The 20,595-nt window shown below is 50.7% G+C and overlaps 3 protein-coding genes across 11 annotated transcripts in view; 1 reads left to right on the top strand and 2 right to left on the bottom strand.

Annotated features, from left to right (window-relative positions):
• Window positions 1–1,323, bottom strand: part of Tgfbrap1 (transforming growth factor beta receptor associated protein 1) — a 45,004-nt gene extending 43,681 nt beyond the window's left edge. The window contains exon 1 of the mRNA XM_063229738.1: window positions 1,061–1,323. Coding sequence (XP_063085808.1) covers window positions 1,061–1,208 — 148 coding nt within the window. The 5' untranslated portion in view covers window positions 1,209–1,323. The remainder of the gene's footprint in view (window positions 1–1,060) is intronic.
• Window positions 1,324–1,329: 6 nt separating this feature from the next.
• Window positions 1,330–12,084, top strand: CUNH2orf49 (chromosome unknown C2orf49 homolog). 2 transcript variants are annotated; one of them, XM_013154485.3, is made up of 5 exons: window positions 1,330–1,496; window positions 3,407–3,573; window positions 7,900–8,263; window positions 9,361–9,450; window positions 11,268–12,084. In XM_013154485.3, the coding sequence occupies exons 1-4, from the start codon at window positions 1,398–1,400 to the stop codon at window positions 9,415–9,417; spliced, it is 687 nt and encodes a 228-aa protein (XP_013009939.1). In that variant the 5' UTR covers window positions 1,330–1,397; the 3' UTR covers window positions 9,418–9,450; window positions 11,268–12,084. The 2 variants fall into 2 exon arrangements, with proteins under 2 accessions (XP_013009939.1, XP_003471652.1); XM_003471604.5 differs by having other exon boundaries at window positions 9,361–12,084.
• A 4,655-nt stretch (window positions 12,085–16,739) lies between these two features.
• Fhl2 (four and a half LIM domains 2) overlaps window positions 16,740–20,595 on the bottom strand; it is a 46,784-nt gene continuing 42,928 nt past the window's right edge. For 6 of the 8 annotated variants that reach the window (XM_013154421.2, XM_063229741.1, XM_063229742.1 and 3 more), the window contains one exon: window positions 16,740–18,017. In XM_013154421.2, coding sequence (XP_013009875.1) covers window positions 17,863–18,017 — 155 coding nt within the window. In that variant the 3' untranslated portion in view covers window positions 16,740–17,862. Of the gene's footprint in view, window positions 18,018–19,985; window positions 20,205–20,595 lie in introns of those variants that run through there. The other 2 variants (XM_013154418.3, XM_063229740.1) reach the window with 2 other exon arrangements.

Here is a 20,595-nt window from a genome sequence, read left to right as displayed (position 1 = left end):
AAGTGAACCATAGTTAACACCTACAACAACCTGTTTAAACTAATAACTGAGGTCGGATACAAGAAATAAAAGATAGAAAAGAGACAAGGAAATCATAACCGGAAAACTACTTTTAAGAAAACTGCAATTTCTGCAACCCACTAAAATCACCCAAGGTGACCCCTATCCGAATTCCTCTGGCTAAATTTAGGCTTATTTCCTTCACACCCAAAATCCCTCAGGAACACTGAGAGTCCATAAATTGGCTTAACTGAGAAAGGAAGGAGCCGGAACCTCATCATAAAATGGGAACAGATTGAGACAATTCAAAGAATGCTTATTCATCTAAAAATCAAAACAACAACGAAAAAAGGCTCATACCTGTAATATGGGCCAGTACCTTGTGGGGGTAGGGGTGGGGTCTATTCCCAGCTCCCACCTCCAGAAGTGTAAAAGTTCCCAGTTCCAGTAAGGGGTCACTCTCCCTCGAAGGCCTGCACAATGTTTGAGTGTTCACCACTTAACCTCTTCTAATAAATCTCCGTGATTTTTCTGACCAGTCTTAAATATTTTTTTCGAGACATGTGTCAGCGAACCTGGAAACATCAGTCGGGGTGGGTTAGGGTTGTGTCTGTTTGGGACCCTCCTTGAACCCTGTTATTGCAATTATTGTGTCGAGAAAGTTTGCTCGAATGTTAATCTTGGCTTTTCCTCATTCTGTGATTCTCAGCAAATTATCTTCCCTATACCTCAGTTTCCTCATCTGAGCGACATTGTAGCAATATGTGCCTCAGAAGGCGGTGAGGCACAAGCTAACCCACGTCAAACAGAAAAGGCTAAAAACGTCCAGCTGTCGCTCCCGGCACTTCTCAGCCTGTTATCATTTCGCTCTGGAGCTGATTAGTCCAGAGTCAGGGACTTGGACTTTTTTGTGCTTATGAAGTTTGAGGCTCTGACTTATTATGGGAATTAATAAAATCGTCTATAATCTTATTGGACTTCCATTACAAACGATCAGAAAATAAAAAGATGAAGCTAAAAGAGAAAAACAGGCTGACTCCCAACGTGCCCAGCGCCCCACCTGGGGTCACGTGTGTGCGCGCTCTCCGCCTGCAGACGACCCGAGAATTCCTGTGGCCTCTGCCATTAGACGTCACAGGAGGAGCGCCCAATGTTAGCGGCACCGTGAATTTCGCTCTGCCCTCTTCCCGCGAGGTTTGACGGGCCATTTATTTCTCCATTGCACTTCCCCTTCTTTCGATTTGTCATTGGCCAGCGGGCACCACTCATGGAAGGCGTGGCAGGACGCACGGCGCAACAGAGTGACGACACATATTCGCGTCCGTTCGTCTACGTCACTTCCGGGACGCTTCCTTCGCGGAGCCTTGTGGGTAACCGGCCGGGGTCTCCTGGCGACGATGGCGGGGATCGTGGATGGACGCAGCTGTACAGACTCGGAGCTGCTGCTGCACCCGGAGCTGCTTTCCCAGGAGTTTCTTCTTCTTACTCTAGAGCAGGTTGGGCACCGAGCGGGGAGGACGGCCTGTCCTGGGAGGCTCGCCCCGAATGGCCTTCAGCGACGACGGGCATCCCGCCGCAGTCCCAACTGCCGCCAGGCTTATTCCCTCGTCCCAAGACCTATCGGCCTTTCTTCGGCCTCAGTCTGGAGAGGAGACTCCCCAAGAGTCTTAGGAACTCTGGGAAGTAGCACTTAGCTATCAGGGCCCTCAGTGTCCCGGGGAGTGGTCACATCTGATCCCTCGCGGTCTGCGTGTAGGCGAGAGCTGGGGCAGACCCAAGATTGGACGAGGGGTTGTGGAGGTGGATGTCTTGAGTGTCGGAGCTGGTATGCGAAAGCTTGCATTCCACATTCGCCGCTACCTCCGATGTTGAAACTGAGTCCCCAAAAGATGCAATGACTCATTTAAAGCCATACATACTATCCGTGCGTCGTGCATTAGCGGATAATTCAAGGTCCCCATCTCTCCATGGAGTGCTGAATTTTCTTAGCTGGTGTGGCCTCTGAAAATACGTTGGCAGTGAGGAAAAAGTGCTATTTAAAGTAAACAGTTACTGAAACTTTTCCTTAGGATTTCATGTGGCTTATTGCGTTTTTATGTTTTTTCCCCTCAGTACTGTATTTTTCTAAGTTCTTCAAGCTGTCCTACGTTCTGTTAGTAGTGATCTTTCATTTGTTACTCTCAAACTTTTAGTCTATCAGAGCTGGCCATGGACTTGTTAAAAGAAATCGTGGAGCTCATCCTCAGGTTCTTGGTACACTTGGGATGTGAATGGAAAGTGCGTTTTTAGCTGATTATTGCTTCTTATCCAAGGACTGCACTTCTAGAACCGCTGGACAGCAGTCCACAATACTAGAGGGTAAATAAAGTAAAATGTGCTTTTAAATTTTTTTAAAAGAGGTTAATTTTGTCAGAGGGCAGCTGTTTCCAGGCTTTCTGAGTTGAAGTTTCTGAGAGAAGCTTATTGTCTTTTTTACTCGTTTTTACTGAGTCCAGACTGCCTCTGTAACTGTCCCTGCACTTAATCCTGTATATCTTGCATCATGTCAAGAGTACATTTTAAAAAGTGAGGGGGAAGGGGATGGGGATTTAGCTCAGTGGCTTAAGTGCCTGCCTTGCAAGTGTGCAGTCATGAGTTCAATCCCTGGTACCAAAAAAAAAGTGAGGGGCAAATGAGGTTGTTCCAAGGGGAAGGTTGGCTGGTCACTGAAAGCTACTTGAAAGGAGCAGTGAGAACCCCAAGTGGGGACAGGACAGGCTGCTGTGACGAGTGACACTGCTGTCCTCCATTGGGGCTGCAGGGACCTTCTGTAGGGCTGTTTGAAGTCTTGGTCTTCAACCATAAGAAGCTCTGTGGGGCTCAGTAGAGGAGCATGTGATTGGCACACCTGAGGCCCTGAGTGCAGTTCCTGGCAACAAAGCAAAACAAAAAGGCCCTGTATTAGAGTAATGTAAAAGTGACACAGCATGCAGGGTGAAGGCTGAGTCTCCATCTCACCAATTTGATCATCATAACACGCAAGGAAGCTTATTGGCAGAATGGGGTAATTGCTAGCATTGTTTTGTATGTTTTCCCCAAGCAGTCTTCCGTTTTCAATGCTCTGTAGCTAATGTTGCTGGAAATGGTCTTCATGCCTAGGATATTGCCCCAGCAATTGTTTGTAGCTGTCCTGGTGATAGTGACAATATGTGACATTGTCTTTCAGTGGAGGCCAAACTCAGTATTTGCTGGTTTTAACCTGTCTGTAATACTGCATTTGAAATAACTTGCAGGGCTATAGGTGCATGTGTGATTGTGAAAATGGTTTTATAATTTATTATTTAAACAATGTTTTACCATTTTAGGTAGGTGGTTATTAAAATGAAAGATGTTGTTTGGAAATTAACATTTGTTTCCTTTTCTGCAGAAAAACATAGCTGTTGAAAATGATGTAAGAATAAACAAAGACAATCTTACTGATCTTTATGTCCAGCACGCCATACCATTGCCTCAGAGAGAATTGCCAAAGAATAGATGGGGGAAAATGATGGAAAAGAAAAGAGAACAACAGGAGATAAAAAATGAGCCTAAAAGGTGTGTTATGATGGTTCTAGTTTTTGTTCTATCTTACATGACTAAACAGTTCCGCTTTTTTCCAGCTAAACTTAAGTTAAAAAATTATCCAGCTATTTATTGACATGAGGCATTGAGACATGTGCTGGTTTGTTTTGTTTTGTTTAAATTTTTTTTTCTTTTTTTTTGAGACAGAGTTTTGTTGTGTAGTTCAGGCTGGCCTTGAACTTATGCAGTCTTCCTCCCTAGGCCTCTTGGCACTGTGGTTATAGCAGTGAATAAAATTCATAAAATTCCCTGCTCACATTTTCTTTGAGAGGAACATTTTAAAAGTTAAGTGTGTAGTGTGTTACGTAGTGAAAGGTACTAAAGAGAAATGCAAAGCACAAAGAAGCGTTAGGTTTTGGCAAAGTGGCCTGGAACCACCTTATTGAGTAATGACATTTCAGTGGAGAGGACTATAGGAAGCACACAGTAAGCTCAGATCCCAGCACAGTACAAGGGTGCGGAGCAGGAGGGTGCCTGCCTGTCATAGGGGAGGTGTGATCACAGATAACAGTGACTGTCTACATTTTAAAATTACACTGCAGTGAGAGACACATTGCTATTAATCCCTCTCAAGACTCCCACCCCCACCCCTCACCTTATCTTACCTTATTCTTGCCACTTGTGTAACTCCTGGAGTCCTTTCTCTTGAGTGTCTCTAGTTGCGCTGTTAGGCTCCCTGGATTTCCTGAATCAGCTCACAGCATTTACCTGCCATGCTTATTTTGACTTTGGGGAAGAGCTGGAAGTCACAGGCTGCCAGGTCTGGTGAATAAGGTAAAAGTATAGAAAGCCCTTCTAGACCTCATTGAAGTCCAAAGGAATCCACATTTGTGATCCTATGGAAAAGTTACTGGAATTCTAGTGAGTTAATTCTAATCTAAAGACACTAAGGCATAATTGTAGTTGCGAGGAGCCAGAGGGGTCCTAAGTCCAGCTAGTATGATGGCTGACCAGAACAAAGGCCATGACACAAGCCAAATGCAGGTTTCACTAATTCATGAAGAGGACTGAGGCTCAGGGGTGAATGACTGTGGTTGTGGCGGGAAGTATGTGACACTGGCGCTGGGCTAGGTAGGAGGCCTGAATTGCTGCCACTGCGTGCTGAGAGACAGGTATGCAGAAAAGGGCGATCTGCAAACACAGGGAGAGGCAGGGTCAGTGCTCAGCTTTAGTGTTCAGTTGTTTTTGCCCTGAGATGTCACGGCCTCTCTCTCAAGGCTCAGTCCCAGCCGACCTCGGGGCTGCACTGGGTCTAGCTCACACAGGCTGTCTGGGAGATGTAGGCAAGTGGAGCTTAGCAGCTGTGCACAGAGCAGTATGTAGACCCTGGCCAGGCTTAGCCATCATGGAGATCACTGCACTTCAAGGAGAGCCATCCCCATGGTCCTCCACAGATGAGGATATCTGTAATTTTTTGACAGAAATTACTCTTTGAGACTTTTCGGTTGATTCAGCACTTTGTGCCAGCCACAAAAACACACATGAAAAAGGACTTTGTGTCCGAAAGTGGCAGAAATGGTGAGATGAGTGTGTTCAAAGCAAAGGTGGGTATTTCAAGGGAGGTTAATGGCAGTATCTTGTGCTATAATAAATCTTAATTTTTATTAGAACTTTTAGTGTGATTTGTGATCACACAACTACCAGGAGTAGCAAAGTGGCCATCTGGCAGAGATGGAGGGAGTAGGAGGTAAGAGGTGTACCTGGGATGCGGGGCAGTATGGATGGCCGTGCACAGCTCTTCAGGAACTTTGGCTTTGCTCTGAGAAACCATTAGAAGGTTTTGAGCCAGTGCCGGCATGGTGCCATCAGATGCCATTTGACAGGACCACCGTGGTGGCCCCGAGAAGGTTTGAGGTGGGAGTGCTGCGAGGTGGGAGCGGAGGAGCTGGGCAGGAGGCCTGGTGGTCCTCCCTGCAGCGCGGGTGCAGCTTTCACCTGGTGGTGAATTTGATAGGTAACACACACCAGTGGGATTGCTGAACTTTGGGGAAAGGAGGACTGAAGTGAGACCCTGAAGTCTTGGAATAATGCAGAGGTGAAGAGTATGTCAGCTAGTTTCAGGAACACTGGTGAAGATGTTTAAATTTCAGACAATTGTTGGCAAAGCCACAAGTCTTTGCTTTTTGAGAGAAGGTCAGGAGTGCTTGGTCAGGTAAGGCTAATTCATGGGGACACAGTGTGTGGAGCTCACTGGGTAGGGGAGCCCTTGTCCTGTCTGGAGGGCACTGTCCTGGGCGGTGCATTGCAGGCAGTGGGAGGAGCCGGGTAGAGGCCTGGGGTAGAGGAGTGCTTACCTCTGATGAGTGCTTTTAATCTCTGGTTTCGAAGAAAAGCTCATGCTTGAGCATATCTCCCGAGCCTGCAAAGGTGGAGTGCTCGTGTTTGCTGCTTGCCTTTCGGAAAGGAAGTGCACACGCAGCCTCTTTGATTAGGAACAAGTTTTGGTTCAGATTGAACGGTTCAGTGTGGTGGTTCTGTCTTGGGCCAGGCTGTGTGGCTCTCGCAGAGTTGTGTTGCATGTGCCTTTCTTCTTTTCTGGTACTGGGGATTGGACCCAGAGCCTTCTGGTGAGCTGTGCCCCGGCCTTTTTTAAATCTTACATTTCGAGACACTTTCATTAAGTTTCCTGGACTGAACATGAGTTCCTGACTCTCTGCCTCAGCCTCTGTGCTAGGTTACAGACTTTGCCACTGTGCCAGCTCGCACACGCCTTTAACCCACCTGCTCCGGGTGCCCACTGCATCCGTGTGTTCTCTGGCAGCAGCTCAGATACGTTGTCCTAGTAAGCAAACATTTGAGTCCTGGTTACTTTGCTCTGAAGCCAAACTTGGTAACAGCCCCTAAGTCTCTCTTGGGGAAGGATCTGTGGTTTGTCTTCAGCCTTTGCAGTTTGGGTCTGGAATCAGCACTAAAGCTGGGGGGATCTGAGAGTGTCTGTGTGAGGAGCCCGGGACCCAGAGCAGTGCCAAGACCAGCTGTGGTCACATGGCCAGCCCCAGGGCACTGAGCCTGTCTGTCTCTCAGCGTCCCTCTGCGACTGCTGAGGTGCATGGTGAGCTTTTCATCTGAGTGCCAAGTTGTACCCAGCAGCACCCAAAAGTCAGTGAGTTTGGCCAGCTACGGTGAGACCTGGCTAGAATGCCGGCTTTTGTATTCTGACCTGGCAGCTCTATGGAACCAGGAGCCAGCATTTCTCCCCCTGCCCCCTGGCTGCCGCTGCTGCCAGTCTTTGCTGTGCTGGTACGGTGAGGTGTGGTGCCTCCTGAGGGCCGGCTGCTCACATCCTGCCAGCAGCTCAGTGCAAAGGCATTTTCTTAAACACTTCTGCTGCATAACTGGAACTTCAAGCAATAAACAAATGAATGAGGGTTTGCTTTGACCGTTAAAGGTGGAAATCAGTGGGGCTAGGTGTCACCTCCCTGTAGCTGTGAAGGCTGGGGCAAGAGGGTCACAAGCTCAAGTCTGGCCTGGGTCAGAATGAAAAGAGCGAGGCTCGTAGCTCAGTACAGAGGTCCTGGGCGTGGCCCACCTTGCTGCAGAGATAGCAGGGTAGCTGATGAGTAGATGGATAAAGATGGAAATTAGATTTTCAGGAGCTAAACATAGAAGACTCAGAAGTCTTACCCAACTAGAAGCGGGTAACTGCTACGGTCCCAGTTAGTGTGGAAAGTGCCTTCCCCTTGGACACGCTCAGTAACTGGAGTACAGTTGCTGCCTTGTGCAGACTGCTTTGTGGCACGGTTTTATAGTTTGCTTCTTAAAAAACACTTGATGGTTGCTTGGTTTCCCAGCACCCTAAGTTCCAACATGGCGTGGATCTTGGGAGACACTGGGTCAGGTAGCTAGATTTCTTATAAATACCTTATACTTCAAGTTTAGAAGCATTAGAAGATTAATTCTATTACAAAAGTGAGTTTGGAGTCAGGCGAGGTGTACACGCCTGTCATCCCAGCACTTGGGAGCCTGAGGCAGTAGGATCATTGAGAGTTCAAGACCAGCCTGAGCTATAAAGTAAGCTCAAGGCCAGCCTCAACTGCTTAGTAAGACCCTTTCTCAAAGAAAAAAAAGACAAAAATAAAAGAGTGAGCTTAGAAATTTGGAAATTTTCATTTCTAGGAATCCCACTTAGAGCAGTCTTCTCGGTAGATTTCTTTCTTTTTTTTTTTTTAACCTCAACTTGTGAAAATGGAATTCTTGGTAGATTTCGTTGGCTGCTGTTGACTCTTACTCTGGATTCCGGTGAACCTGAATTCTTTCGCCCTGGATGGTATTTCTAAGAGCGCATCTCTTTGATTTCAGGGGCGGCACTGTGGATGGATTAAGGAAAAGACCCCTCATCGTATTCGATGGGTGCTCCACCAGTACAAGCATCAAAGTGAAGAAGACGGAGAACGGAGACCATGATCGGCTCAGGCCGCCCCCTCGGGCAGGCATTGCCAGTAACGTCTTTCGAAAATCACCAAATTCCCCATCCCTAGGTTTGTCTTCCACTTTGCATACTGATGATAAAACGGAACACAGTAACAGTGACACTAAACAGAACCATGACATGCGGCACAGGAAGAGTCCTCCGGGCACCATGCGGTCACCACCCTTGTCCCCTGTTGGAACTACTCCTGTGAAGTTGAAGCGTGCTGCTCCCAAAGAGGACACGGAAGCTCTGGTGAGCACCCAGGGGTGCGGTGGGGCCTGGCGCCTGCCTGGTCTTCCGGCAGGAACACTTGCACAGTTGAGAGGGTTCTTGTTTTCTCGGTGCTGGGTTGAATCCACTGCTCCTGCACTGAGCTGCACCCTGTTTTTAATTTTAACCCAGGGTCTCAGTAAGTCACCTAGGCTGGCCTTGAATTTGTCCTCCTCCTGCCTCAGCCTCCCAGAGTACTGGAATTACAGGCATGTGCCACTCTGCCACTCTGTCTGACCCTTTTTACATTTTATTGCTTATGTGTTTATTGCTTGTTTGAACCCTGAAATTGTAGAACCCATGGTCATTGTTTTTAAAGCCCACTCATTTATTATGCCTGGAGATGCTTCAGGTGGGTGCTTTCCCTGGATTTCTCACTGTAGTCCCTTCTGTGTTGTAACGAAAAGGAGTAATTCTGTTTCTGAGTGAAGTTCAGGTACATTGATGAAGCAGCCTCTGTGCCTTGACGTCAGATCTGTCTGCATCTCCCTTAAAGCCACACTAGATTCTCAGGGTTCATCCCTTGCCTCTTGGCCCCAGGGATACCTGCCTGAAGAGCGACCTGGTGATGGGGCATCCAGATGCCTGGATTCCACCCACTGGCAACTTAGCTCAGTTACACGATTAAGTGGCATTTAATTAGATGATTCTGCACTCCACGTACAAAAAGATCCTTTTGACCTCAGGCTCCTCAGGAAGTTCGATGTCCCTTAACAACCCCTGCAGCTTTGCAGCCATTACTGCTGTGGCAGACTTGGATCGCATCACCTATGGGTTTTTTTTTTTTTTTTTTTAATCAGTACTGGGAATCGAACTCACAACCATGCGCTTACAAAGCAGGTGCTTATGCCTGCTGAGCTAAATCCCCAGCCCCCCACCTTCCAGTTTATGTCAGGGTCCTACGAAAGCTGCTGACTGGCCCTTTCCCTGCACTTAGTTCTTAGAACATTTTTAGCTGCCTCGGTGTTGAGTCCCTTCCTGCCCGGTGGCAGCAGTGTCCCTCACTGGGGGAGCAGACGGTGTTGGCTGTGCCAAGGCACTTCGACAGGTGTAAACTGGTTTCTGTCCTTGTCTTGCAGAATAACCTGAAGCCCCCAGAAACGAAGAGGAAGATACAGCACGTTACGTGGCCCTGAAGGAAGCATCCGAAATGTAAATACAGCTGCCCTGTAGGTTTCAGCTAAGTTTGCGTATGCTGACAGCATTTGTGGATACTGAATGTTGGTGGATTTTCTTAAGAAGTTTAAAATGGGTTAAGAACAGTGTCATTCCTTCTTCCTTCCTTTTTAAATTTCTTCCCTTGATTTGGAAAGAGTTGGTTTTTAAAATAAGGGTGCCGCGCACGTTTCTAGCATCCCAGTCCAAACATGAGCGGCCGCTCTGCTCAGAGCATCTGATGGCTCACAAAATTTCCTCGGCCTTTTTCGGTCTTGGGGACAGTTAAGGTTTTCCTTTTTAACCTGCAGCACCTCCGGGTCACCGTTTTTGCTGATTGCTTCTTTCACACAGAACCGCGCAGCGGCCCGTGTCGGGCCTTTAGTGCTTCTCCCACACTAGGAGAGAGTTGCTTGCCCTGCTGGGGCTCCGCAGTACCCGGAGGACAGCACTGCCCGTGCCTCCAGCTCTGCACGCCCCGTGGGGAGCAGAGGAGGCCCAAGATGCTGCTGCTCCTTCCCTGACCCCTGTAGGATGGGCCCTGGGTGCACTGGTCTCCATGTCACCCCGCTCGCTCTCCATCAGCAGTCTGGGCTATGTTTAGTTTGGCCGTGACTCCCTGCTAGGAGCTTGAGCTTTAAAAACGAAGTTGTTGGAAAACGGTCAGGCTCCCACAGTCTCAGTTGAGAGGAAGGGAACGAGCAGGACCTGAGAAAGTAGGGGAGCCCGGGGGATGGTGGCAAGGGGCGCTTGGTGGCACAGGTCACCCCCAGGACCGTCTGCAGAGGATTTAGTTTTGTGTGAGTGGTGTTATCACTCTCCATCATGGAAGTTGGTGACAAGGTGGTGTTTCCGTCATGATCCTGGGTCCTGGTGACTGCTTTCCTGCTGCAGATTTCTAGCCAAGAACAGAGGGTACTTTATAGCAGTGAGAACAGACAGCCCCCTGCCAAGCACATGCCCCAGACTGGCCGCCACTGCTTTACACTTCTTTCCATGTACAAGTGATCTTGAGCTGGGGTTTGCCTTTTACAGTATGTTAGAGGACTGTTACCCTCTTGATTTGTTACAATAACACTTTTGTTCAGCTGTTTAATAGCCTTACATAAAGTTACTCAGCCTTGCAGGAAGTACTCCACTAAGACTGACCATAGTTTCCATCATTCTGCCTTTATGTGTGCAGAAGGCAGAACTGACAGGACTAAGGATCGTGTGCATTTTGATTTTATGGTAAATTTTGAACACATGATTCCCTGCAGGGCTGATCCGTGTTTCGTTGTTGATGGCATTCTGACCTTAGGGTGTATGTGACGGGAAACTTGGAAAGTCCAGATTTTAGAGTACAATGACATGTTCTGTTTCCTGTTCAGTGGGCCCCTCTGCTCCCACCTGTATTTCTCTCTTAGTTAAGAGAGAGTTAACCATTTGACGATTTTAAGTCAGTGGGAACTTATCTTTAGTTACTCAATGAAATTAATTTTTAATTTGTATATTTAACTTACAGAGTAGGTTGGTAATAACAGCTGAACTGTGTAACACTGTTGCTTCAAATTGAAGTTTATATTACAAATAGTGCTTGGAGCGCAGCATCTTCCTGCAGTCTGGAGCTGGACAGGCAGAGCGCCAAGCTGCCACCATGTGAGCTCCCAGACCTTGAGATGCCCCTGTGGGGGACCTGGCAGGGAGCTTCTGGGTCCGAGATGTGGGCAGGCAAAGCGCTGAGCTATCACCACGCGAGCTCCCAGGCCTCGAGATGCCCCTGTAGGGGACCTGGCAGGGGACTTCTGGGTCCAAGGTGTGGCAGTGCTGTTTGCTTTGCTTCGAACTGTAGGAGGATGTGCCTGGAGCGACAGCTGAGGTGACTTTCTCCCTGCGGTGACTGCTGTCCCTCCGGACTGCCTCTCCTAGCTCTGCTCTACTCCCTGGGTCAGCAGGCGGCTGGCGTTTGGGTCCAGAGGTGGCCATGAGGTGCAGTGAGCCTGCTTTCCCTTCTTCTGCCTTCCACTGTTCGAGCCCCCTACCTGTGAGCTTCCTGTTCCTTCTCCCCTCCTCCCTTGCAGAGTTCGAGCTGAGGCTGCGGTTTGCAAGGCATAGGCCTGTGCATTCGACAGGGGCTGAGCCGTGCTGGCCCAGGCCGTGTCCATGGGCATCCAGGGCTGTCACAACCCCCAGATCTCGAGACCCTGCCTGTGGCTGTCGCAGCTGCATGGTGTCCGGAATGGACAGCCACCGGGCACTTGGGGAACTCGGCTCACTACAACTGTGAGGCTGTAGTACATTTGCAAGTGTTAGAAATCTTCAGAATCGGAGTTTTCATTTGAAATTATATTTTGGTTGACTTGTTTCAAGAGATGATTCTAAAACTGATCTAGAGACTCATTCAATAGCAATGACTTTTAAAACTTACATTAAGTAACTGCCAGTAGATCAAGTCACATACGTGCGGATGAGCATCCTTGCTTTACCACGGTGGGGCTTCAGTGCTTTCAGAGGCCACCAGATGGTCCAATGTTTCTAAGTGTGCTCTTTTATTAAATGCTTGTGCAAGTTTTGTATTCAGTCCAGAAAAGCTTGACCTTGTACATTTTTGTATGTAAAAAGTCTTTTAAGTAGGTTCATCCTTATTTAAATAAAGCTGAGTAAAATGATCCAGTATGTCTGTTGTTCTTAGAAAAGTGAACTGGAAAGCGCGTGGCAGCGTAGCTGCTGTGATCCACGAGCACCATGGGGAATGGCGTGGTCACTGCCTGGTGGCCAGGAGCTGGCGTCCTTACACACGTGTCTGATGTTGGGATGTTGTGGGGCTGCAGAGGGGGGTGTGTTGCTGTCATGGGACAGAGGTGTGGCCAGCCTGCCCCCGGGGAGAACAGCTCCCGGGAGTTGATGTGCCACTGGGAGCCTTCCTGACCAAACAGGCCAGTCCGAAGCCAGCTGCTAGTATCAGAGTGATGCTGCAAGTGAAGGCGGGAAGCCGCCTTGCTTTCTAAGTGGGTGACTTTCATCTTGGTGCCAGGGGTTGCACCCAGGGCCTCATGCATGCTGGACAAGCACATGGCCCGAGCTGTGCCCGGCTTCAAGCTGGTGTCCAGACGGTACCTGGTTTCCTTCAATTAAGTCACTTGGAAAAGATTGAGGGAGGCAGCTCTGCCCCACCTGAAACCCCGGGCTTGTCTCCATGGCTGCTGTGGGGTCCACAGTGATGAGGCCATGGGAACAGCACCTGACTGGAGGGTCTGCCCCCGAGCTCCTGCAGGCCATTCTCCCACAGGCTTCCTCCAGCTGTGCTGTCACTGCCTTGCAAAAGCCATCTCCCAGGCACACTCGTTGCAGCCCTGCACGCTGGGCTGCAGTTCAGATGGGTGCACTTGGGATCTTGGCACCCCAAGGACCCCGAGCTTGAGGCCTGGTCCCAGCCGCGTAGCCCTGCAGCACCACTGGAAAGTGCAGGGGATGCAAGGCCCCTGGGCTACCCTTGAGAGAGGATGCTGACCAGGCAACCTGCTCAAGTTGCCACAAGGCGACAGTCTCCCAGTCCCAGATACTCCCTGCCACATCTGCCTCTCTGCAGCCCCAAATCGATAGTGCAGACTGGCTCTGGATGGAAACCTAAGCAAGTTGAGCCGAGGACTGGCTGCCTCCGAGAGGAGCTGCCCTATGTGTCCTGTCTCGGTGACACCTGCCTTCCCTGTCCCTTCCTGCCTTCCATCTCATTTCTTTCTCCACAAGTTTTTATCAAATGGCTTTTTTTCCCACTGTTTTGAAATTGGCTCTTGCCTTGGAATGGAGCCACGCTGTCTGGACTCACTGTGTGGCCCGGCGGGCCTTGGACTTGCATCTTCTGACTGCAGTGTCTGGGATCGCGTGAGCACTCCACCATGTCTGGCCAAGAGACAAGGTCTTGGTAACAGACCGAGTTGCCCAGGCTGGACTCAAACTTGGAATCATCCTGCCTCAGCTCTCAGAGTGTTGGGATTACATGTGTGTCCCACTGTGCTTGGTCTGACTATCTAGAACTGAACACCTTAGGGCAGTTTGGCATTGATGGGAATACCAAGGATTTTCACACAGCTTCACGCCCAGCTTCCTTAGTGTGGTACTTAGTTTGGCACATTTTTGAAATGAATTAATACTGATGTGTTATTGTTAATTAGAGCCCGTATGTTTGCCTGGGCCTGCTTAGGTTTTCCCAAGTGTCCCTCGTGTTCCTGACCCACGGTACCACCGTGCTTTTCCTGTCTCGTTTAGCCATGCTGATTTTTCAGACTTCCCTTGTGTGGCCTTGACAGTTGTGAGGGACACTGGTCATGCTTTATGTCCCTCGGCTGGGATCTGAGTATTGCTTTTCTGTAAGCAGATGGGGGGTGTGGGTTTAGGGGGCACAGAGGGAGGGCGCTGTTCACTCACACTGTTTGGAGGACACAGTGACTGTGTCACCACTCCCAGGTCAGCCGGGGTCACCTGGCCGCAGTAGTGTCTGTCAGGCTTCTCCACTGGGGGGCGATTCCCATGCCGCACTGTGTTTTCATCAAGGAAGTCACTGAACTCATCACATTCTACATAAATTATTTGCATTTCTGCCTGAGATGCCTGTCCTCCACGATTCCTGACTATAGAGGATCTATGAATGACTTGTGGAAACTTCTAATGCTTTCTATCCCGTTTCCCAAATTGATCATTCGCCATATCCCGAGTTCCTGACGTTGGAGAGGACTGAGGGTGCCCGTTATATATTCCTGCCCAAGGCCTGGGGTCAGCTGCTTACCCAAGAGGTATGGATTGGTTGTACTGGAGAAGAGTTAAGAACCAAGACCCGGCTGTGAGGGGTGCTCGCTGCTACTGGGCTGTCACTACTTTGTTTCCTTGACAGTAAGTTGCGTGTGTGTGTGTGTGTGTGTGTGTGTGTGTGCATGTGCGCGTGTGTAGCACTGTTTATAACCCTAAAGATTCCTACACGTAGCCCTCTGTGTTGCTCTGCCATCTACCTGTAACAGAAGAGCGAAGACGGTTTTAACAGGCAGGCTTCCGTGGGGCTCGGTTCCGTGGCCCTGCTCCCTGCCTGCGTTGTGTTTGTACCTGTGACGTGGCAGCACCCTGGCAGGGCTGGGGCAGGCAGAACTGTGAACCTCCAGGCAGCTGGGAAGCAAGACCCAGAGACCTGCATTCCCCTCAGGGCCGCTCCCAGGAACCCTGAGAATCCTCCACGGCCCTACCTCTGAACACTGCCTCGGGGCAGGGCGAGACTTTACCACGCAGGCCATGGGGACTTCAGGGTCCAACCTTTGCCACCATGCATGTCTGAAGTGAGGTGAGCCGGTGGCTCCAACAAGGGTGGCCTCTGGGCAGGTGGTTCTGGGCTCCTGGCTTACCTACGAGGCCCACTCAGCACAGTGAGCACAGCTCCCACCAGCACCCGCCAGCACTCGCCTCCACCATGCTCTCAGCTGCCCAGCTTGAACATCAGGGCCAGGCAAAGTCAACCCGCACCAGGCGGGAGCAGCTGCTGCCAGCGATACAGCGACCTCTGAGGTTCCTCTGCTGCCTCTCAAGCAGAGGGCTTTCCTCTGAGCCTTATCTCACAACCACGAACCCTCCTGTCTGTTCCTGAGGGGGGGGCTGGGCCAGCGGACATGGGCCAGTGTGCCAGTGCAGTGCCGGTGGGCTTTGCATACGTGAGCTTCTGCAGCGGTGTGGTCAGCTCCAGTGTCAGCCAGCATTGCTCTCCTGCTGTAGCAGGCAGAGCTGAGCAAATGCTTTCCAGCATCAGCGGGGGGCAGGGGGTCTATGGGGCCGACTGAGCTCTTGAGTGCAGCTCTGCACAGCATTGGGATCCAGTTGTGACATGCAATTAAGTGTCCAGCACCCTGGCATCTGTGTGGTGACAGGGACTTGTCTACAGCTGATTTGCCAGGGCTACAATGGATCAAGCCCAAGGTCAAGACACCGAGCCACAGCCAGCTTGTTTGATTTTTTTTTTTGAGAAAGGGTCTCACCAGGTTGCGGAATTGCCTAGGTGGCCTTGAACCTGCGAGCCTCATGCCCCACTATGCCTGGTCAGCTGAATTCAATGGCAATCATTTCTTCCAAGTTTTCCCAAGGGTGGAGCTTCTGCTGACCACAGTCCTGGGATTACTCCAGGCTAGCTAGAGCAACCTGCACCCCAGTACCCTGGGCCCCACCACGATGGCCCCTAAGTGAGCTCTTCCTCCAGTTCTTTTGTGACTACCCTGTGCTCCTGGGTTTGGTTGGCCATTGACTAGTTCTTTTATTTATTTATTTATTTATTTTTTGTCTTTTTCCTTTTTATCGGTACCGGGGATCAAACTCACGACTGCCTGCTTGCAAGGCAGGCGCTTATGCCGCTGAGCTAAATCCCCAGCCGCTGACTAGTTCTTTTGTAAGTTTTACCATATTCTAAATTCTGGCCCAAGTCTAAGTATACCATTTGTTTTATTATGCTGTAGTTTAGATTTAAACTGAAGATGGAGACACTGAGACAGTGGCTTCCTGGGAGAAACAAAACATGGCGGGGAGAAACCGCAGCCCTGTTTGTTGCAAGGCTAGCAGGGCCCGCTGACCACCACCAGCAGGGGTTGCTGGCACTTAGAGTAAGGAGGGCCCCTGCAGGCCTGCTCGGCTTCTTAAATGTGGAAAGCGCTTCTGCAGGGATGTTTTTGGGTTTTTTTGAATCTCGAAAGCTCTGAAGAGCTATAGGCAAAACCTAAGAGAAAGCAGAGCCCCGAGCAGCAGAGTTATCTGCCTGATGCTTTGTGGACACTCAGCTGTGGGTCAGTGGCGGAACCCCATCAAGAGGGCTCCGAAGGGCACCCCACATCGCAGGAGGGGCCTCGAAGGAGTCTGGAAGTAGGGCAGAGAGTAGGGCAAGGAACAGGCGGAGCAGAAGGAGCAAGGACAGGGTAGAAAGAAGAGCAGGTTGGGGTGCTGGGCATACATGCAGCCAGCAGCTCCATGCAGACCAGAGCCCCAGTCACACCCTGTCCTAGGTGGGGACTGTGACCTGGGAGTCACTGAAGCAGCTGGCAGTGGCGGTGGGAGCCATCGCAGAAAGACAGTCTTACCCTCCGTCCTGTCCTGGGGACATCACCAATGGCATAGGAAGGCAGCCATCAGCACAGGGACAGGACACGTGCGCCCAGAGTTTCCCCAGTGCTGGGACAACAAAGTGAAAACCAAATGAGTTTGTTCACTTGACTTAGGGAAAAAAGATGTAAAATGACTGTCCTCGAGGCTGGGTTCATTCCCCAGCACCAACAGAAATACAAAATACCCAGCACAGGAAACATCATAAAGCATAAAACACGTACTTTAAATTTATTGAGTTGGATGTGTTGTGTATTCTCTTACTCTTTATTTTGTTCTGAAATTAAAGCGTGCAAAATAAAATAAATTTACTAAACATGAAAAATAAAGTTTTTAACTTGTACAACTCAGTGAAAATCTGTATGTGTAGTACACACAAACACACACCCCTGACCTCTCCTGTAACTACAACTCAGGTCAAGACACAGAGCAGGGTGGGTTGGCTGGTTTTCTCCATCAAGGCGACAGGAAAAGACCTTGTGGGCAGGCCAGCGTGTAAATGAAAAAGCATGGCTGTGTTCCAGCGCAACCTTTTTAAAAAACAGAGCAAGTACTTCCTGTAATACTTCGGGAGGCTAATACAGAAGCGTCCCAAGTTGGAGCCCAGCACAGGCAACTTGGAATTTAGCAGTCCCCAAAGAGCTACAGATAGTTCTCTGGCTTCAAATGGCCTGTGTCCTGTAACCCTTCACTCTGTGGGAGAGAAGACAGGTGAGGACTGGCCCAGCTCCATGAGCCCCAAATGAGCTTTCCTGTTCTTAGCCTGGAGGTGCTGTCCACATGTGGGAGCAAAGGTCACTGCACCAATGTTGACCCCCCCGCCAAGAGACAGAGCCTGCATGTAAAAAAGGAGAGAAAGCTGCAAGGAAAGGTATGTTCCCGCCGAGGATGTGCTGTGACCAGCTGGGGCAGAGGGGTTTCGACAGCCCGGGCCGCATCCAGGGCTGGCCATCACTGTGAGCAGGCACCAGACTGCAGACCCAGCATTCCATGGTTATCACACAGGGCCTGGCAAAGCGTTTGTGGGGAGCAGCTTTACTGTGAGTCAATCATCCTGCTTTGGGCTTCATGTCACAGAGCTGCAGGGCTGCTCTTCCTGACTGGGACAGCCGGGACACTGTCAGTGGGCCGCTGTCACTCATACTTACAGAGGCAGTGAAGAAAGGTATGTGAACAGACATCATTGCAAAGGAGTTTTGCACAGGGTTTGCCTTAGTGACTACAGAAACTCTAAATTGCCTTTCTACCAGGTTAAATTAGGCGCGCTCTTCCGGGGCTGAACTGCGCAGGAGGAAGGACTGAGGGCTAACAGCGAGGCCAGCGCAGCCTCAGATGTCCTTCCCACAGTCGGGGCACAGGATGTCATCCCTCTCCGTGAGGAAGCCCCGCCCCACCAGGGACAGCGAGCACTTCTTGCAGTTGAAGCAGTCGTTGTGCCACTGCCGCTCCTCGAAGGAGATGTACTTTGTGCCACCGAGTCCTGCTGACAGAGAAAGCATGCTGGGTGAGGGTGGGCACCCTGGAGAGGTGGGCGGCTGGGACTGGGGGAGGAGCCATCGGTCCTCGGTGCTCGCCTCCTGGCACAGGGGACAGGTGCTAAGGCTCTGATCAGTAACTCTCCCAGGTCTCATGCATCGGGGCAGTCCCTGGGAGTGGCCCAGGAGGGTATGGTCTGATCCTCAGTGGGATGAGCAGCCTCCCCCCAGCCACGGATTGCTGCTTGGGAGCTGGCTGACCATGGAATGAACCCTCCAAGGCCAACAGCCACATAAGCCTGTCCTCCTTTAAGTGGTGGATGCCAGGTGGGTACTGGGGGATGGACGAGTTTTCCTGCAGAGGGGAGACAGAGTGGAGCCCCCCGAAGCACACAGTGGGGTACAGAGGATAAGAAAGAGCTTAGTGAGAAGGGGGTATTATGGTGGAAAGTGGGGGCAGACTATGGAAATGCTGTAAAGTAGATGAAGCCACCCTAATTTTTAAATTTGAGTGGTGCTCAGGATGGAACCCAGGTTGCTACACCCCCAAGCTACACCACATCCCCAGTATTTTTAGGTAAAAGGTTTATACTATCTGCAGAGAAACCAGAGTGTCACCGTATTTTTACACAAGGAAGGCAGCAAGCAGCTCATTCCCTTTCAGCCCCAGCCTGACTACGTGGGCGACCCCTCTGCATGGCTGTCTAAAGCGTGTTGGTCTTGGGTCGTAGTATCTAGGGCAGGGGCTCTGTGCTGCTCCGCCCCCTGGAAATAGCACAGGCGTCATGGATTCTGTGAAATCTAGGCCATGAGTTCCAATGACAACGCGTTCTTCCCAGAAGCCACGGTGTGCTCCAGCATACTAAGAAGAAGGTGACCGCCTGGCTACTCCACTGGTACTGTTGGAGGTCTCGGGTAGTCTCTGGAGCTTAGTTCTCACCCAGAGCTCTTCCTCCTCAGCGGTCAGCACTCCTGTCTGCAGCGCAAGATCCTGTGCCCTTTCTGCCAACCCTCAGTCCCCACCCCTGCCAGTGCTCTTTGTCCTAAGTATCTCACAGCTGCCTAAAGAGCTACCAGAGCTGGGGCTGGCTCAGTGTGGGAGCGCTTGTCTAGCAGGTGCGAGGCCCTGGGATTGGGCCTGAGCCCTGTAAAATCACTACCAAACCAAACCCTGACACTGTGACAAGCAGCTAATGCTTCCGGAATACAGACAGGCTTTCCTGATGCTGGACCGTGAAGACTGGGGCCACTGGCCCCAGGCTGACCTCACCAGTATGGGAGCCAGTGGATCTAACTTTTCTATGCATCTGCATCATCAGAGCTTTCAAAAATGCCAGAGCAGGGTGACGGCTGCTCTGGGGGATCCACACAGCAGGGTTTTAAACCTCCTTGTGGAACCCAGGGCACGACAGTTTCATGGGACCATAGGCAGGGGCTGCACAGGGCTGGAGGGGTTTCTTCCTTTCCCCAGGGACCGCAAAGTGAGGTGACATCTCTGCGCACTTCCCATCTCTGCACTCCCCTTCTCCCACCTCAACCTGCTGGGTCCAATACACAGCTGTGGGCAACGTATACAGGGCGCAGGATGAGGCCCCAGCGCCCAGAGCAAGGCCAGCAGCACTGCCGCTCACAGCAAGTGCAACACCTCCACCAGGTGCTGCTCTGAGCGGCCTGAGGCGCACACCTGGGGACCTGGGGTGCCATGCGAGACCTATTTTAGGTGCAGAGGTGCCAGCAAGACCGTGCAACACGGGGGATGACGCGTCACTGTGGAGACTGAAAAGGATGCTCAGGTCCAGTGTGGGAGGTGAGCAAGGCAGAGCAGCCTGGCTCCCTGCCTGGGGACCTCGGAATCCGTGTCGCCTGTGCAGGCCTGAGTGGGCACTGCTGGGACCCACATCTGCGAGTCGAGAGGATCAGCTGCACTTTGGTGTGAATCAGGCCCCTGGAAAGCCGGAAAATACAAACTTCTGACGTCTTCACAAAGATAATTCATGTTTTGTTACAGAGGAAAAAGAAAGATGGATTTGAAAATCAATCTGAACTCTAACTTTGAGCAGTTCTCTGGTAACCTGGCTGAAAGTACATTCTGGCCACAATTCCAGCGCTCCTGTGTACACTCTTGAAAACCAGCTTCTCCAGGAATGAGTTCTCGCTTAGTGGGAAGGTTTCTATTCCATTTCTGCTGAGTGTTTCTGGTTGACAGTACAGCAATAGCTTCATTAACATTCACACACAATCTACTTCCATGCTCTCATCTCAGAGGATGTCACTTTACAACCTGAGTTCATACACAGCCTCTAGACAGATGCCCCTGCGCCACCAGCCTTAGTGATGACCTGTTCGGCAGAGGGACCCCGAGGTGCACTGCAGGAAGCAGACGGCACTTGCAGGAAAGGCAGTGCCACAGTGCTTTCCTAGTGCTTCAGTGCTCGTGAAACACTCGAGCCCTGGGTCACACAGTGGGCAGCTTCAATGGGGGAGGGGAGTTACCTAGCCACGCCCGGAAAGAGAAAGCCAGAGCAGGAGCACACAGTGTGTTATGGTAGGAAAGCCCGGTGAGCTGGCCAGGCACTGTGCCCACGC

Source organism: Cavia porcellus, unplaced genomic scaffold (genome assembly GCF_034190915.1).
Source record: "Cavia porcellus strain 051 isolate PalLab524CR breed Dunkin Hartley unplaced genomic scaffold, mCavPor4.1 scaffold_18, whole genome shotgun sequence".
NCBI lineage: Eukaryota > Metazoa > Chordata > Mammalia > Rodentia > Caviidae > Cavia > Cavia porcellus.
The sequence above is the reverse complement of the archived record's forward strand: the minus strand, read 5'-3'. Positions and strand labels throughout refer to the sequence as shown.

Excerpts from the sequence above, each read along its gene's own strand:
- CUNH2orf49 (XM_013154485.3), top strand. The coding sequence starts at position 1,398 with ATGGCGGGGATCGTGGATGGACGCAGCTGTACAGACTCGGAGCTGCTG. Across the intron at positions 3,574-7,899 it reads ATAAAAAATGAGCCTAAAAG|GGGCGGCACTGTGGATGGAT; the intron begins GTGTGTTATGAT and ends CTTTGATTTCAG. Across the intron at positions 8,264-9,360 it reads AAGAGGACACGGAAGCTCTG|AATAACCTGAAGCCCCCAGA; the intron begins GTGAGCACCCAG and ends CTTGTCTTGCAG.